The sequence below is a fragment of the Suillus subalutaceus genome, assembly GCF_016647625.1.
Source record: "Suillus subalutaceus strain FC151 chromosome Unknown DFJ58scaffold_171, whole genome shotgun sequence".
In the NCBI taxonomy this organism is placed as follows: Eukaryota; Fungi; Basidiomycota; class Agaricomycetes; order Boletales; family Suillaceae; genus Suillus; species Suillus subalutaceus.
In genome coordinates, this window is record NW_024540420.1 from 23,869 (window position 1) to 40,003 (window position 16,135).

Here is a 16,135-nt window from a genome sequence, read left to right on the forward strand (position 1 = left end):
ATCGGTGATGAGGTTGACGGATACCTGGGCAAAAGGGGTAGATACAGAGGATGGGATGGGGACGAGTGGGGGGGGTAGTAGGATGAGTATCGGATTTCATTTGCTGACAAAGGGCGCAACCCTCCACGTATTTTCGGATATAAGTTCCCATCAACAGCCACCAAAAGTCGCGTTTAACCAGTTCTTCGGTTTTAAAGCGACCGGGATGTCCCGCAGTGGCATGATCATGGGTGCGTTCTAAAATAGAATGACGTCCTGCTGGTCGGACGTAGGCGCGGTCTTTATAGAATAAGACGTCATCCTTAATCGTCCAGTCAGAAAGAGCCGATTTCATAGGAGGGAGACAAAGGCCGTTCAAAGCATCAGAGGCGGCCTGGAAGATGGGGTCGGTGTCATCAGGATCAGGGTTTGCAAGGGTGGTCATGAGTTCTTGATTGAGAAGGTGGACAAACATGGAATCAGGGAGGAGCATTATATCTTCATTATCAACAGTATCCGGCGCATGATCAGGTCGTCGAGATAAGGCATCTGGTGCGGCGAGTTTGGTTCTTGGTACGTGGTGGAGTTTGATATCATAGCAAGAAAGAAGAAGTTGCCATCTAGCTTGACGATGGGTTAACTTCTGTGCCGTACGAAAATAGAGGAGGTTTTTATGATCGGTGAATACTATTACTGGGTGTGCATTTCCTTCTAGATAGTGACGCCATTCTTGGAGCGCGCGAATAACGGCGAGGAGTTCCTGATCGAAGATCTGGTAGTTACGTTCTGCAGGGTTCAAAGATTGAGAGAGATACCCGCATGGGTGATATACGCCGTTTTCATCAGTTTGTAATAGAACAGCACCGGTTGCAACAAGAGATGCATCGGTAGCAACTGCAAACTGTCGTGATGGATCAGGGTTGCAGAGGACTGGTTGTTTAAGAAAACACTCTTTAAGTGTCGTAAATGCGTCTTGACAGGGTGAGGACCAAAGAAAGATGTTATCTTTCTTTGTGAGATCGATAAGGGGTCATGCGATATCAGAATAATGAGGGATGAAGTTTTGGTAGAAGTTACAGAATCCGAGGAATGATCTGGTTTCTTTAACGGTGGACGGGGTTGGCCAATCGCGAATTCCATCGGTTTTAGCAGTATCCATAGCTACGCATCCTGGGCGAATAATCATACCGAGATATTCAACCTCTTGCGCATCAAAGGTACATTTCTCCGGTTTCTGTTATGAACTAGGATGGTTCAGACGTATGGCTACTCGATAAGAGTAATCGGCCAAGGTCGTTTCAGGGCTTCGGCATATACCGAAGTTCAATGGTTCACTAAGACAAGACAAGGAGAGTGTCCTCGACTTGAATCACGTTCAATATGACTTAAGATTGGAGGTTTTAAGTGAAGGAAGTTCCAGGTAAAACCTAGTAAGATTAAAGTAAAGAACTACTTAGTACAAAGTGGGTTTATATAGGAAACGGTAACAGCTTTAGGGCCGGTATGATGAAGTCATAAGGATGAGTCAGAGATAAGACGAGTCAGAGATAAGACGAGTCAGAGATAAGGCGGAGTCAGAGATAACAAAAATAGATCATCTAGCGACGGCAAGATGCGATCGTGATGTAATACAATGGTGCAAGAAAGGGAAAATGAATAGGGGCGTACTTGACTGTAACAGTTTCAGGAAGAGTCGTTCTTCGCGAATCTTCGTCAGAATACGACGGGTACGAGCGTGGTGTTCTTCTAGGTTATCCGAAAAGATGAGGATATCATCCATGTAGATTACCAGCCATCCTTCATTAATTTCTTATTGGAATGTGCGATTCATGTAGGCTTGGAATGTGGCTGGGGAATTGCAGAGTCTGAAGAACATGACATTCGGCTCATAGAGTACGAATTCCGTGGTGAATGCTGCTTTCCATCTATCATCAGGGTGAATGCAGATATTGTTATAACTGGATCGGACATCCATCTTGGTAAAATACTTTGCTCTGTGCAACCGTGCAACAAGAGATAAGGGAAGTGGCAATGGATAAGCATTCTTGATCGTCCAATCATTGATGTACCGATAATCTTGACAGGGTCGGAGGTCTCCGCTTTTCTTTCCTACAAAGAAGAATCCGCTGGCTTGTGGCGATTTAGATTCCAAAATAAAACCTTTCTTCACGTTTTCATCAATGAATGCTTTGACTGTGGTTCGTTCAGCAATGGAGAGAGGGTAGATCTTCGATGTCTTGGGAATGAATCTGGGTTTCGTTTCAATACGGTGGTCAATACCGGGTCGTTCGGGAGGTAGTTGGTTAAGACCGTCTTTGGCGAAGATGTTGGTGAAATCATGTAGATAGGAGGGTACGAGTTCTTCGAAAGTTTTCTTCTTTTGTTCTAAGCCCGCAGCTAGAGCGAACTGCTGAGCTTTGTTACTAACTTTCGCGTATTCTGTGGGCCGTGGCAGGGGCTTAACCGTGGGTTTCTGTTCCGAGCGACTGGTTCCATCTGGGGTTAATGGTGTATCCATGGTAGTGTTTGAAATTACCCGGAGTTCAGATGCGTCAAGGGAATATTCTACCAGGAATTCGTCATCATCTAGATTGTACATAGAGACTTCTCGCACTGGTGCAGCAAAGTTCTCTTGTGTCCAGACGTCTTCCTTGGTATCAAAGGTTTCATCGTCTTCATCAGGGATGGGGAGTAGATCGGGGAGTGAGTCAGGGATGGGAAAGACGGGTGGTACTTCTTCGTCAATGATTTCTTCGATGGTCGCTTTCGGATAAACAACAGGGGTTTCGATAACTGGTGTTTTCCTAAGTTTGGATTGCTTCCAGGTCCGGTCGATGGGTTCTCGTCGAAATAGAAGTGGAAGGTCGTTCTTCTTCCTTTCTTTGTCAACTTCTTCTTCAACTTGATTACTCTTCTCCGTTCGAGGGAGGACTAAGGTTTTGGCTGCCCAGTCAATAACTGGGTTCATAGCCCGTAGCCAAGGAATTCCAAGGAGGATTTGGTCTCTTCTACCTAGGCGTGTGACGTTGAACTTTCCAATCATGGTTCGTTCGTCAATCTTGATAGTGAGGACGCAGTATCGGCGTATGGCTCCGCTTTTGGAATAGCTTCCATCGGCAGTAGTAACTTTGAAGGGTTTACTGAGGGCGTGGGTTTGGATCTTGTGCTTCTTGACGAAGTCTTCTGAGATAAAGGTTCCGGCTGCTCCGGAGTCGATTACTGCGGTGGTTTCAATGGTTTTTAGACATGTTTTCGAAATTAGGGAAATGGGAACCCGAAGTTCTTTTCGTTCACCAACTTTTCGTACAAGTCTTATGGGTACATTGAGAGATACTGACGTTGATCCAGTCTCCCATATCAAAAATCCTCGTTGAGATGACGGACTTCTGCTTCTTCTTCTTCTTCATCGCTGCTCTCTACTTCTTTGCGGCGTATCGGGGTCTTCCCTTTCTTCTTCTCAGGACAGTTTTTGAAAAGATGTCCGGTCTTGTGACAGGTGAAACATTTTCCAGTCCGGAAATGTTCAGCGCGTTCTTCTTCAGAAAGCCGATCAATCACCATGGCATTGGGATCTTTAGATGGTACGTATCGGTTAGATCCGAAGTTCTTCTTCTTCTGGGGTTGGTGGCGCGCCCTGATGGCGTTCAAGTGAAGGCGTGAGTTGTCGAGATTAATGCAGGTGGTGAGGACAACTTCGAAGTTGTCAGAGATGTCACCCGTGCCATAGAGACGAGCGAGCAGTCCTGGATGTAATCCGTCTAAGAAGAATTGCTTCTTCACGACATCACCTTGGATTCCTGCCCTCCGCGTGAGCATCAGGAATTCCGAGATATAATCTTGGAGTTCAGTCTCTTGTTTCAAATTGCGAAGCTTGGCTAACGCGGTTCCTGAGGGGTCAAGTGGTCTAAATGTGCTTTTGAAATTGGCAAGGAATTCAATCCATGTGCCGTATCCTTTGACGAGGCCTACGGTAGTCTTGTTGTTGGGATCCTGCGCTTGTCTGAGGAAATCTTCCTTCCAGTAGCACGCGTTCCCTTCGTTCATGAAGGAGGTCACGAAAATGATTTTCTGTTTGTCATCGACATAGATCTTCTCGTTGATATTGAGGTAAGACATGCACGACATTAGGAATCCTTCGGATTTATCTCTATCCCCGTCAAAGACTGGGGGAGATCCGATCTTGATTTCAATGGGTTTGGAGGAAGACATTGGGGGGTTCAAAGGTGGTATGGGTGGTACAGCACCTAGGTTCAAAGCGCCAAAGATTGGTGTTAATGACGTCAGCTTGTTTCAGCTTCGAGGGACCTGGAGTTCTATCTGTCATGATGACCAGGGTTTGTTCTTTCTGGGTTACAGCGCGTGATGGCGATGTATTCGTGGAAGACTTTAATCTTTTGTTACGAACTAGGATGGTTCTGACGTATGGCTACTCGATAAGAGTAATCGGCCAAGGTCGGTTCAAAGCTTCGGCGTATACCGAAGTTCAATGGTTCACTAAGACAAGACAAGGAGAGTGTCCTTGGCTTGAATCGAGTTTCAGACGACTTAAGATTGGAGGTCTTAAGCGAAGGAAGTTCCAGGTAAAACCTAGTAAGATTAAAGTAAAGAACTACATAGTACAAAGCAAGTTTATATAGCGAAAGGTAACTGCTTTAGGGCCGGTATGACGAAGTCAGAATGAGTCAGAGATAAGAGCGAGTCAGAGATAAGAGCGAGTCAGAGATAAGAGCGAGTCAGAGATAACAAGAATAGATCACCTAGCGACGGCATGACGCGATCGTGGTGTAATACAACTGGTGATAAGAGAAGTCTAGCGACGGCATGATAGCGAGCATGACGTAATACAAGGTAAGAATAGAAAATGAATAGGGGTGTACTTGATTGTAACAGTCTCATTCTCCCCGTCTCATCGGTCTTGTTCTCTCCATCTCGACGGTCTCAACAGTCTCATCATTCTTGTTCCTCCCGTCTCGTTGTTCTTGTTCTCCCCATCTCGTCTCATTCTCCCTGTCTCAATGGTCTTGTTCTCCCTGTCTCAATGGTCTCATTATCCCCGTCTCGATGGTCTCATTATCCCCATCTTGATAGTCTCATTATCCCCGTCTCATTGTTCTTGTTCTCCCCGTCTTGTCGTTCTTGTTCTCTCCATCTCGTCTCATTCTCCTGGTCTCATTGGTCTCATTCTCTCTATCTCGACGGTCTCAGTATCCCTGTCTCGATGGTCTCGTTCTCCCCATCTTCCATACCCGTACCCGTGTCCATGGTGTCTTCTTACTTGAGGGTCTTATATGTTAAACAGAATACAATGACTATCACAATTGTATTCTTTAAGACTAAGGTGCCAGCTCCTCAAGTTCATGGTCAATGGATTTTCTACTTCTCGGTTGATAACGTGGTGTTCGTGGGTGGCCAAAGGGTAATAAATTACTTCTTTGCTAGATCACTTCTTGATAGTAAAGGAGTATATATATTTTGTCAGGTTAACTTAAACCTAGTAGGTAATATGAACCTCTCTGAACTGAATGTGGCACGAATACGTAAACGATGGATAAAACAATAGATTATTGTATAGGCAATCCCTGTAAGATAGTATACAATCAATCTAGACTAGTGAATATGATTGTTTTCAAAGGCAACTTGTAGGCCTTCACTTTCTTCATGATCTCACAGTGTTGAGACAGAAAGTGGGAAAACTCCTGACTTCAAATTACTACGTTCCCACACGGTTTGGGCAAAGAATGGAAGGGGAAAAACTTATTATATTATGTGAGAATGGAGTTAGAAATCTTACAAAGCATGACGAATCATGACAAAACATGATGAGTCAAGCTCAATCTTTACAAATCATGATATCTACCAGTCACATGACATGCTTACAAACATGCTTGGTGGCTGAAAAGAAAGTCTGTTGGCTGAATATGCCTGAGGAAAATAGAAAGAGATGGAATGTCATAGAACAAAATAGAAATACATGGAAAAATGGAAGTGAAGTTTGAAAGTGAAAATACTAGCTAATAACTAAGGGGAAAATGATGGGGTAACTTGGTGATAGGATACAGTAGGGTCTATTATACCTTCCTCATCACACCTCTTGTGTATCTGTCATGGTATGAGTTGCATACCATGCATGACACCGGTCATCAGGGAGTCTAAAGATTCATCCAATGACTCTGAACAAACTGACATGCCGATGGATTCAGATCCACTGCTGTCATTGGAGGAAGTACTGTAACTGTCATCTTCGGAGTCTGGTTCTTCAAGGAGCTCATCAAGTGCGTGCTGCACAAGCTCTACATAGCGGGCTAATACAAGGTCATCGTGTGCATTTTTTAGGGCTCATAGTTGTTGTTTTTGAAGTGATATGCGAGGCATAAGTAGTGGGCTGATCTTATCAGCATAGTACAGTGATGTGTAAGCAAGATGGAGTTATAATTCGGAGTTTTAATGGTGTCGTCCAAGTTTCCAAGTGTTGTCTGTTCCATATCGGTTTTAACTTTGAATACCACTGTTGACTCATTGAGTGGGCATGTTGAAAGGTTATAGATAAGTGATAACATTAATCGGACTTAGCTTCAACAAGCAGCGCTTGCTTACATAATATGTTGCGTGCACATCAGAAGTATTTTCTTTAGCTTCACACCTCGGTCTTCGACTTCCGAGACTGAGACCCAGTGAAAACCCAACATGATCAGGTTGGGCAAGATATGATAATCCTGTAATTACATAATATGAAAAATGAGGAGCTCTGAGATTTCCGATCAAGACGCGTTGCATCACATCATTATCACTGTACATTGCATTGTTCTCGTATTGTTTGCATTGTTTTTGCATTGTTTGCATTTTTTTGCATTGTTCTCACATTGTTCTCACATTGTTCGCATTGTTCTCATTGTAATTCCTTGCACTGCGTGTGCACTTCTGTTGGTGTGTCGTATTGACATCATACAAATGCTAGAGTATGTTCAATTTTTTTCGACCAAGTCTCTGACTGTATTTCTAACCTTCTTCACAGCAAATCAGATACACAACCCCTTCCCCAGTCCACACGCTGGCTTCAAGCTCAACGATTTCTTATCAAACGAGGGACCGGTGAAGCAGAGGGTTCTCGGGTTGGATGGGGAAAATGTGCTTGCGCACAAGCCCAAGTACATCTCATTTTTGTGACTATTCAATAAATTACTAACTGACTTTGTATGCAGCCTGAAAAGGGTCAGACCTCAAACAGGGTCCTTCATACCCTCCACAGCAGCTCAACAGGCAAGTCGAGCTGCAACTTGAATACGATCCTCCTGGTGGAGTTGATCATGATCATGAGGTTGGGGACCCTTATGAGCTTCCGCCCAACACACCCCCACCAGATGCACCACCACCCAATGAGCCCCACATACCACCTGTCAAGCCCGACACACCACCACCCAACACACCCCCACCAGATGCACCTCCACCTGACGAGCCCCACATACCACCTGATGAGTCCCACATACCACCCAATGAGCCCCTCCACCCTGTCTTTGACATAGATAGGCTTGAGGAGGCTGCTATTCTGCCGAAGCAGAAAGATGCCATAACCTTCATAAAGCTATTACGAGGGGCGTCTTTGGATGATGGAGTTGCAAAATTGGATGATGCTGCATTGAGCCAATTGCGGAATCCATACCAGACACGTCTTGAAATCAACAGCAGTGCTGTTCGGCATGGGATTACATCATACTTTGCATTAGAACACTCTGCAATTAATGCATACGAGACTATCTGATGCTCCGCTATGTGATCCTTTGAAGGCGACGCAGCCAATGTACCTAGTTATCATAATATTGAACGACTTATTGCAGAGTTCACTGGAGTCAAGTCAATTGAGCACGATATGTGTCCGGACACCTGCGTCACATTCACGGGTCCCTTTGCTGAACTCACAAATTGTCCTATCTGCGATACAGACCGCTACGACCCCATCAAGCTTCGTACTAGTGCACATAATGCAGTAACATATATCCATCTCATACGGGTAGCCAAGCGTGACAATGTACCAATGGGGACGGGCCATCCCATGTGGGCCCATGTAAATAATTGTACCACGATATATGAGTGGGCCGAGTGAATGTGTGTACCCGAGACACATGGATGGGCCAGAGGTATATAATATAGACAGTAGTATAGGAATGTACTAGTATATAGGACATTTTGAATGATGAATCTGGTGTACAATGAAGACGAGTGGGCCGGACGGATGTGTACCCAAGGCAAACGGATGGGCTGAGTGAATGTGTACCCGAGGCAAACAGATGGGCCGAGGGTATATAGTATAGACAAGTGGGCCGAGTGATTGTGTACCCGAGGGGAACAGATGGGCCGAGGGTATATAGTATAGACAGTGGTATAGGAATGTTGGTATATAGGACATTATGAATGGTGAATCCGGCTTACAACTGAGACGAGTGGGCCGAGTGATTGTGTACCCAAGGGGAACGGATGGGCTGAGGGCAGGAGATCTAGTCAAATTTCATCATCTGGTAGGTACATCACCAGGTGCATCAATGATCTCACAAGCCTATCAGCCGGTACATACAGCATCAGGTAAATCCATGATCTGGTACATCGATCATCTTATGGGCCTATTGTCCAGTACATCCACCATCCTGTATGTCTATCAGATTGCATCACTTCATGACAAAATAATGACTGGTTGCTGCCTCCAGTTCAGGTAGACTGGGATACATTTTTTCGTCTATTTCTGGGATTATGCTACTTATTGACCCAGGTCCAGGGTGATCTGGTTGTGCAAATTATTTGAGATTCAACTGACACCAGGAAAACACTTTTGCCAAAAGCACCAGGCAAGTGAATACCGATTGGAGTAGACCAAAATAAAATTTGCCAGCCATATGTGTATACTCATTTTCTGGACTCCGGCACATAGATAGATGTTGGATATAGCGACCAGTACATCCGGGATACACCATCCAGGGCAACTTATCATGTGTATGGGAACCATTGTGATACATCACTTTAGACTGGTAGAACTGGGATGTGAAAACTGGTACATCTAGCACACCTTCCGGTACAACCAATTGTGTGTATCGCTGCAAAAGTATAATAGTGCATAGTGACGATGGTTTTGGAAGCATTAGTCTGGATCAACACCAACACCTGTAATGCATCAATTCAGTAGATCTCAATGGGTGGTCTCCCCCAGAAGGACACTGAAATATTTGTGATTCACCAGACCATCTAAATAAAATTCACATCCGAAATATGTATAGGAATGCTTGCATGTATAATCACTTGTCTAAACATGTGTCGTCTCAACCGGGTCAGTGCATTGAACATTGCCATATTTTGCATAGTCTGTCCTCGGAGTTCCGACAAAATTATGGATGCTATCTCGCATGTACCATGCAGTGACAATCCGGTTTCCCTCTTCCATGTGCATGTGATGTCTCACAAAGCGACATGATGAAGCCAACATTGACCCGGAGCCATATAGAAACTTGATTCCAAGATTCATGAAATCCATTATGACCGAGTGATAAATACCTGCAGTTGTCATGATATCAAATGCCTCCGGTCGACATTTCGGATCCCTATGAGGTGGTGACCGGCGGTTGCAAATGACCGACACCACATTGAAGACAGATGTCCAATGTTTTAGATGATAGGTCATATCATGTAACCGATGTCGGGTCGCCCATTCACCCAACCTGACTTGGGTTTTGATTCCAGCCTGATAAAGATTTGGGTGCATGACCTGAAGTGCAGTGGAGACAAGGATACCTGACCTTTGAAGGGAGGTCATGATATTACGACCAACATCACCTTTCAATGTGGCCGATACATCCGGTGAGAAGCCATCTTCCGGATCAAGATTTGGGAAACCATGTTTCTACAATACTTCAGACTGGCAACCTCAATTCATATGAACCGGACATACCTCTCTTCCTTGCTGAAACCATGCTGGCGATATATTGATACAACCGGTTGTGATCTTCCCATCCAGACTCGGATAGAAATTGGACTTGTGGGTCCTCCATTCAGTGGGCTTGCCGGTTGTGATGCTACTATCCAACAAATTGCCCATGGAATTTGTGGCACAATGCATATCAGTCTATGAATTTGTCATATTCATCCAGATGAGATGACATAAGAAAGAGATGCCGATTAAAGACAGACCATTATCATACCGGTCATTGCACCAGGCAAATACCAGACAATAATTCTGCCTCCGGAATCAATTATGACACTTGGTGTTGTTAAGACAAGCTGTTCTTCAGGAGGGAATTTATCCAAAAGAGTTTGCTCTTGTTTCTCACTTTGACCGGATTCATCTTTGGCCAGGGATTCATTGTATCTGACCATGTCAATTTTAAGATGCACTGCCAGCAAGCCACTCAACCAGAAATGATATATATACCCGGATACATACCAGTATTACAGTAAGCAATGGCCAGGACATTGGCAAGGTTCTCCAAAGCAATACAGGTGTCGATGTCCAAGAGTCCAATGCCCATTTGCTTTGGCTGTTGTCGATGAATTTTGGACATGAAGGTGTCATAAACCAATTCACTGGCAAGGTGAGTCTGGTATAATGCCCAGTCTTGTGGGATTGTTGTCATGTGTCGGGGAAATAAATGAGTGGTTCAAATATGAGGACAGAAAAGGGCACTGGTCTGATCAATCCCTGACCAGATAAGGATGAGCCGGAATTAATGTCACATTCACATGACCAGATTTCATCTGCAGAAATCACCACCCATTTACATTGCAGTTGAATATAATACGCTGTATGACATATATGCTGCATGTATGCAGACATCAAATTGTGCTTGACCGCACTGCAGATGCACTGTCTTCTGTATTCAACCAGTCCATGAGTGACTGTGAAGACACCACAGCCCGTGTGATTTCATCAACTGGCCCAATTAATCCGGCCAACCTATCACTTGAACGTATGAGGTTCGTCATCCTTCCCTGCAATATTTCCAACAGCTCTCTACCAATTGTCATCTGACGGCACTGCGCAAGAGATGCCGATCCGATTGTCTCCGGTAAATGAACTGGGCCACACTCAAGCATATATGGAAGCAGGCCAGTTTCCACATGATCAGGCTATTATGATATTGGATGTCAGATTTAGTGAGGATCTGGTGGGGGCTGTCAAGATCTCGACGACTCACAAGTTCTGAAAAATGGCCCTCAACCAACTCCATCACATCTTGAACCGATGACTTTGGCAATATGTCTGACACCCTGCAAGAGCCAAGGTTTTCCTGCCACCAGGCATTGAAGTAGTCTGGCATATGAGCAATATCATATTCATCTGACATGTTACGATCCACAGAGATGCTCAATGCTTTGACAATATTTGAGTACAAGGAATATCAGGATGACTGGATGGCCGGATGGCCGGATGGCCGGATGGCCGGATGACCAGATGACCGGATGACCAGGTGCTTACCTCCATTTCCCGTTTCATGAGTGTGTGAAATTTTTCTGCATATCCAGGTGTGCCGGTGGCACAACTCTTGTCAACAGACAGGCGCATGGCCAACAAGCGAGAATTGGCATAGAATAAAGCGCGAGAAATCTCTCCAGCGGTGATCTGACTATCCGAGTAGGCGATGATGACTTGGTCAGAGGGAACCAGTTTTCCAGTGTTGTTCATGGAGAGTGAATGAGGATGTTGTTGTAGTAGTACAAAGTGGGATTGTTTGCACATGTCTGATATAATTATACATTGGCCAACCTGGGAACTATTCAACTGGTACTATTAACTGTCTGACAACCGGTCCTTCCAGCTGAGTTACCAGAATGATTTTCCGAAAAGAATCCGCTGCATGTGCAGCTAGTTGATGATATATTTGAGATTGTCTGGCAGCATAACATGCATGTCCGGTCAGCCCAGTGGACACAGCATTGTCCTTGTGACCAAGCCATTGCTTGGCCTTGTGGTTGAAGAAATTGATGGACCACTGCATTTCATGCTTGACAAGAATGACCTCTTCATTCCAACGATCACAAAGTGCCTTTGTCCGGAGCCAATTCACCCGGTAAACTATTTTCAGGGAATGTGAGACTGGACAACCTGATATCACCGGATGTGGTGGATACTCACATTCTGTCATCCAGTCATTTCCGGATGTATCTCCCTGAACATCCATGCACCAGAACCATGCGAGAGTAGCGTCCCTCTGGCCACGTGCATTTGGATCTGCCACTGCAGCACTTGCTTTCAGGTGTTCTTTCTTTAGCGGAAGATATTTCTTCAAGAGGTCGTGATCCGGGAGTTTGACTAGCTGCAACCGGCACTTTGAATATATCCTGGCATTGAGATTTACTGCTTTTTCCACTGAGCGAACTTGGGTCCATGCCCTGGTGGAGGAGGCCTGTGACTTAGCTGACCGGACAGTATTCCGGAATATAATGGCTTTATCTCCCAAATGAACTCTAATTGCATGGAGTGCATCATTGGCCTGGCCTTCATGGAGGGCAGTTTCTTCTTTCATGAGATCAGTTAGACCCAATTCCTTGCATCTGACCATACCAAGGTTAGAAGGCAAAGGTATGATGGTAAGCTCTGGTTGAAATATGGAGGCATGATGTATTTCCGGATCCGGATTGTGATCACGATCATCGAGATCAGAATAATCTTCATCAAGTGAATTGTGAACCCTGTCTACCGGAGAATCCGGTTCATCGGCATCGACTTCAAATCCAAGATAAGTAGGTGCCATCTCGAGAAAGCCTGTAATGCGAGTTTGTAGCTTGTCCCTGAGTCGGGCTACTCTCAGTAATTGACTGTCGGTTGGATGCCTGCCGAGCCTTTTCACATCTCTAGAGAGAGAGACTTGGGATTCTTCTATGGTGAGACCGGTTGCAAGCCAAGTGGCAGCTTCTCGTTGACTGAGGGAACCGGTCACTAAATGATCAGGATGATTTTGAGCCTGCAGCAGGTGCAACTCCTGCTGCTTTCTAGTTGGAGCTGTACATCATGGCATCCAAATAATAATCAGAATGTGATCAGGCCCGGATGAGTAGTAGTAGAATTTGACACTTGCCCTTTTCCAACCTGACCTCATAAATGTCCATGGCTGCTGGATCCTCCAGTCTGTTTGCCTGAGCAAGTGCCTCCTCTGCCTCCCAAAGAATGACCATGTCAGGGTGAGCCATCTCATTAATATTTTGGAATGAGAGTTTGCTCTCTGCAGCACCCCTGGCAGCCTCCTTGAACTTTCTGCAGAGAAACTTGGCTGCAGGGCAAGTGAGCCGGGAATGAATTATATGAGACCGGAAGATATCTGTACATCCGGAGGTTGGCAACTCACTTATGCGAATCATTTTTATAAAGTTGCAATCATTCATCTGATAATCCAATACCTCCTTGCGATGTGGAGTTCCCATGCCCCTGGCTGATGGAGAGATTATGTTCAAAGATGCCCAGAGTGTTTCCATGATTTCTCCATCTATCCTGCCGGTCCCATGAATGAAATTTGATGCATACCGGACATAGCAGCTGTCCTGATGGCCATGTACATGCCACTAAACCTATTCCAGGAATGATATCCATGCCAAAGGGGATGGAAATATACATGCTGGATGCGATCCAGTCCTTGAAAAACTTATTATACTGACAATTTATGTCATAGAATGTTATCGCGCTGAGAGATTCCATTGGTATTGTAGTTGAGTGCTTGACTCAAGGCGTAGTTCATGTTCATCTGCCTGATTATTTTGGGTGAGATCAGTGAGACCAGGAATGCATGTAACTAGATGCAATACATATTCACCTTTCACCCTTCTGAAAATCCACCATGGAATGTGGGACAAAACATCCATGCCGTGCACATGCACATCCTCCTATACCAGTGGCCTCCAGCTTTTGCCGGGAGGCATTTGCTTGATTGACTGCGTGGTGATTGTTGCAATCTGACTTTTGGACACGGTCTTGGGCAATAGACAAATGACTCTTGTATCTTTCATCTCCAACCATAAATGCAAGACCATCCATCAAGGGTACTTCATCGGATGGATTCACCGGATGAAGGTGCTTGGCTTTAAAATTACCATCCATGACTCAAGTCCTGGTGAAGAGCCAGGAAGGTGTGTCGTCGGGCTGAGTGGTTGTACCGGTTGACAGGTCCAAGTTTATCCCCGGTTGAGGACATGCAGGACAAAATAGGGCGAGATCACCAGCCATTGGCTCATTGTCTTTGTGGGCAAACCCATGCCACTTGTAAAGCTTGCATTGACACCACTGCCTGGCAGTTCTCATGAGCTCCCTGTAGCGATCCTGCAAATATTATTGTTTAATGACCGGATGATCGAGTACAGAAAATGAAAACTGACTTACTGGAACCATCAATGGAAAGATGCTTGAGGTTAGCCTCCGGATCTTACTGTAGTAATTCATGGCTGATGTACCACACTCAAGGTTGTCTAGCAGAAAGTCGTCCAAGACAGAGAATGTAAATGCAGTTTTTGGTCTGGTGAAATATGCCGGAAGCAAGCCTGCTTGAAAGAGCTGCATATCCTGGTTGAGAGCACCGGGGCAGTGGCAATACCATATGGATAGGGAGTGAACACCAGATTTGTCCACAATGGTTATAGCCGGATGATCTGAGTCTGTGACAAGTGGAATGGAAGCTCCCTCCGGATAATCATCATAGTCAATATTTTCATCAGGTATCTGACCATTCAAAGAGGTCTGATGTGTATTCAGTGCTGCTGGGACATGGAGTGCCATCATGAGCAAGATGAATGTGCAGGCCGACTTTACTGAGTGAAGTTTCTTGAAAAAATGACCCGGTCCATTGACTGATGCGATGGAATGGATGTCTTTGATGCTGGGTTCTGCAGCAGTCTGTACAAAACAGGGGCTCGTTGAAACAGCCATGGCATTTATAAACCCCATCCTTCTTGCAGACTGCACACAGCCGGTCCAGAGGAGGGGCTTCTCTGACCATCAGTAAATTTATGTAGTCCTTGAATTTGTGCTTCCATTGCCGGAGATATTCATTCTGACCCTGCATGATCTAGTCAGATGCAGACTGCAGAAATCAGAATGACTGCTGCTTGCCAGAGATTTCGGTAATTTAGGCTGAGGAATGTCACCTTGGTCAAAGTCAAAGTCAGTGCCCTCATGGAGCATCTGAGAGAACCGGGCTGTTTGCTTTGAGGGAGATTTTGTTGGTGATGATGTGACCGACTTTGTTTTTGAAAACCATGAATCTTTCACCCAAGATGACCTGGATCCTCTGGCAGTAGTTTTCTCCTCAAGTCTATATAGCTGAGGCAATCGTGTCTTCATTGGAGGAGTGTATGTGACTCCCTTTTGTTTAGTCTTTGCCATGATTGATACAATTGTTAAAGATTGCCATAAGTTGCATCATTTCTGAGTCGGTCAATCAAACACGTGGTAATCCTGCCATTGTCCCAATTTGCATGGATTTCTTCCGATATCAATGTGTCTCCCTATGCTGTGTGCCATATTTGAGAGTATTACCATAAACTGCCCATATACTATATGATGAACTTGGTCCAAGTTGTATGTTTTACAGTTCTAAATTCTAAGAACCGGAAACACAGGGCATGTTGAGCCTGAGAGGATCATGCTGGCAAACCAACTCTTGTTCGGTTTACTGTCAGGTACTACGTGGTGGTGATCGGCTATATAACCTTATACTGTATCCTTTCTTCTACCAAGACCTCAACTGCTTTGCAATGGCCCGATCCAACTCATCAGTACACAGCCCACAAAAGACCCAGCAGAAATTGACTGAGGAAGAGCTGCTGGTCTTACAATCTCACCTAGAGGAATGGAAGGAAGTCACTGGTAAGGATAGAAAAGCAATTCTGAGTACGGTCATAAAAGAGGCCAAGATGCAAGCCCCTAAGATGGATGCCCGGCTGTTGAAGAGAAGGAAATCTGTGAGCAGCTGATCTTCTACTGGTATAAATGCTCATGATGTATGAAGATGTACTGGGACTGGTTATATAACCGGAGAGCTGAAAGACTCTCAAAAAAGAGAGCAAGTTTCAGTAAGAAATGGACTGCCCATGTTGATGATAGAGCAGCCAGTACGAGAAGGAAATCCTTGACAAAACTGGAGCAAGGCCAGGAGGGAAGGAAATGATTAAAAACTACCAGGGAGCGGTCAATGCA

At 45.0% G+C, this 16,135-nt stretch overlaps 5 protein-coding genes across 5 annotated transcripts; 3 read left to right on the top strand and 2 right to left on the bottom strand.

The window, feature by feature from the left end:
- Positions 1-6,927: 6,927 nt before the first annotated feature.
- Positions 6,928-7,735, top strand: DFJ58DRAFT_734277 (uncharacterized protein; the record flags this gene model as incomplete). The annotated part of the gene is made up of 3 exons (XM_041386459.1): positions 6,928-7,124; positions 7,179-7,188; positions 7,226-7,735. 3 exons carry the CDS (start codon positions 6,928-6,930, stop codon positions 7,733-7,735), a joined length of 717 nt encoding a protein of 238 aa, XP_041237680.1.
- A 27-nt stretch (positions 7,736-7,762) lies between these two features.
- On the top strand, positions 7,763-7,948 carry DFJ58DRAFT_623924 (uncharacterized protein; the record flags this gene model as incomplete). Its single annotated transcript, XM_041381075.1, has 1 exon — positions 7,763-7,948. A coding segment is annotated over one exon (186 nt), but the record flags the coding sequence as incomplete, so codon positions are not given.
- Positions 7,949-9,265: 1,317 nt separating this feature from the next.
- DFJ58DRAFT_846404 (uncharacterized protein) lies at positions 9,266-10,332 on the bottom strand (the record flags this gene model as incomplete). Its single annotated transcript, XM_041393302.1, has 3 exons — positions 9,266-9,859; positions 9,908-10,081; positions 10,147-10,332. The coding sequence occupies 3 exons, from the start codon at positions 10,330-10,332 to the stop codon at positions 9,266-9,268; spliced, it is 954 nt and encodes a 317-aa protein (XP_041237682.1).
- Positions 10,333-10,788: 456 nt separating this feature from the next.
- Positions 10,789-14,716, bottom strand: DFJ58DRAFT_846405 (uncharacterized protein; the record flags this gene model as incomplete). Its single annotated transcript, XM_041393303.1, has 11 exons — positions 10,789-11,082; positions 11,151-11,266; positions 11,347-11,719; positions 11,742-12,028; positions 12,089-12,955; positions 13,026-13,223; positions 13,299-13,382; positions 13,475-13,518; positions 13,761-14,025; positions 14,101-14,263; positions 14,324-14,716. 11 exons carry the CDS (start codon positions 14,714-14,716, stop codon positions 10,789-10,791), a joined length of 3,084 nt encoding a protein of 1,027 aa, XP_041237683.1.
- Positions 14,717-15,693: 977 nt separating this feature from the next.
- On the top strand, positions 15,694-16,106 carry DFJ58DRAFT_846406 (uncharacterized protein; the record flags this gene model as incomplete). Its single annotated transcript, XM_041393304.1, has 2 exons — positions 15,694-15,900; positions 15,948-16,106. 2 exons carry the CDS (start codon positions 15,694-15,696, stop codon positions 16,104-16,106), a joined length of 366 nt encoding a protein of 121 aa, XP_041237684.1.
- Between the last annotated feature and the right edge of the window lie 29 nt (positions 16,107-16,135).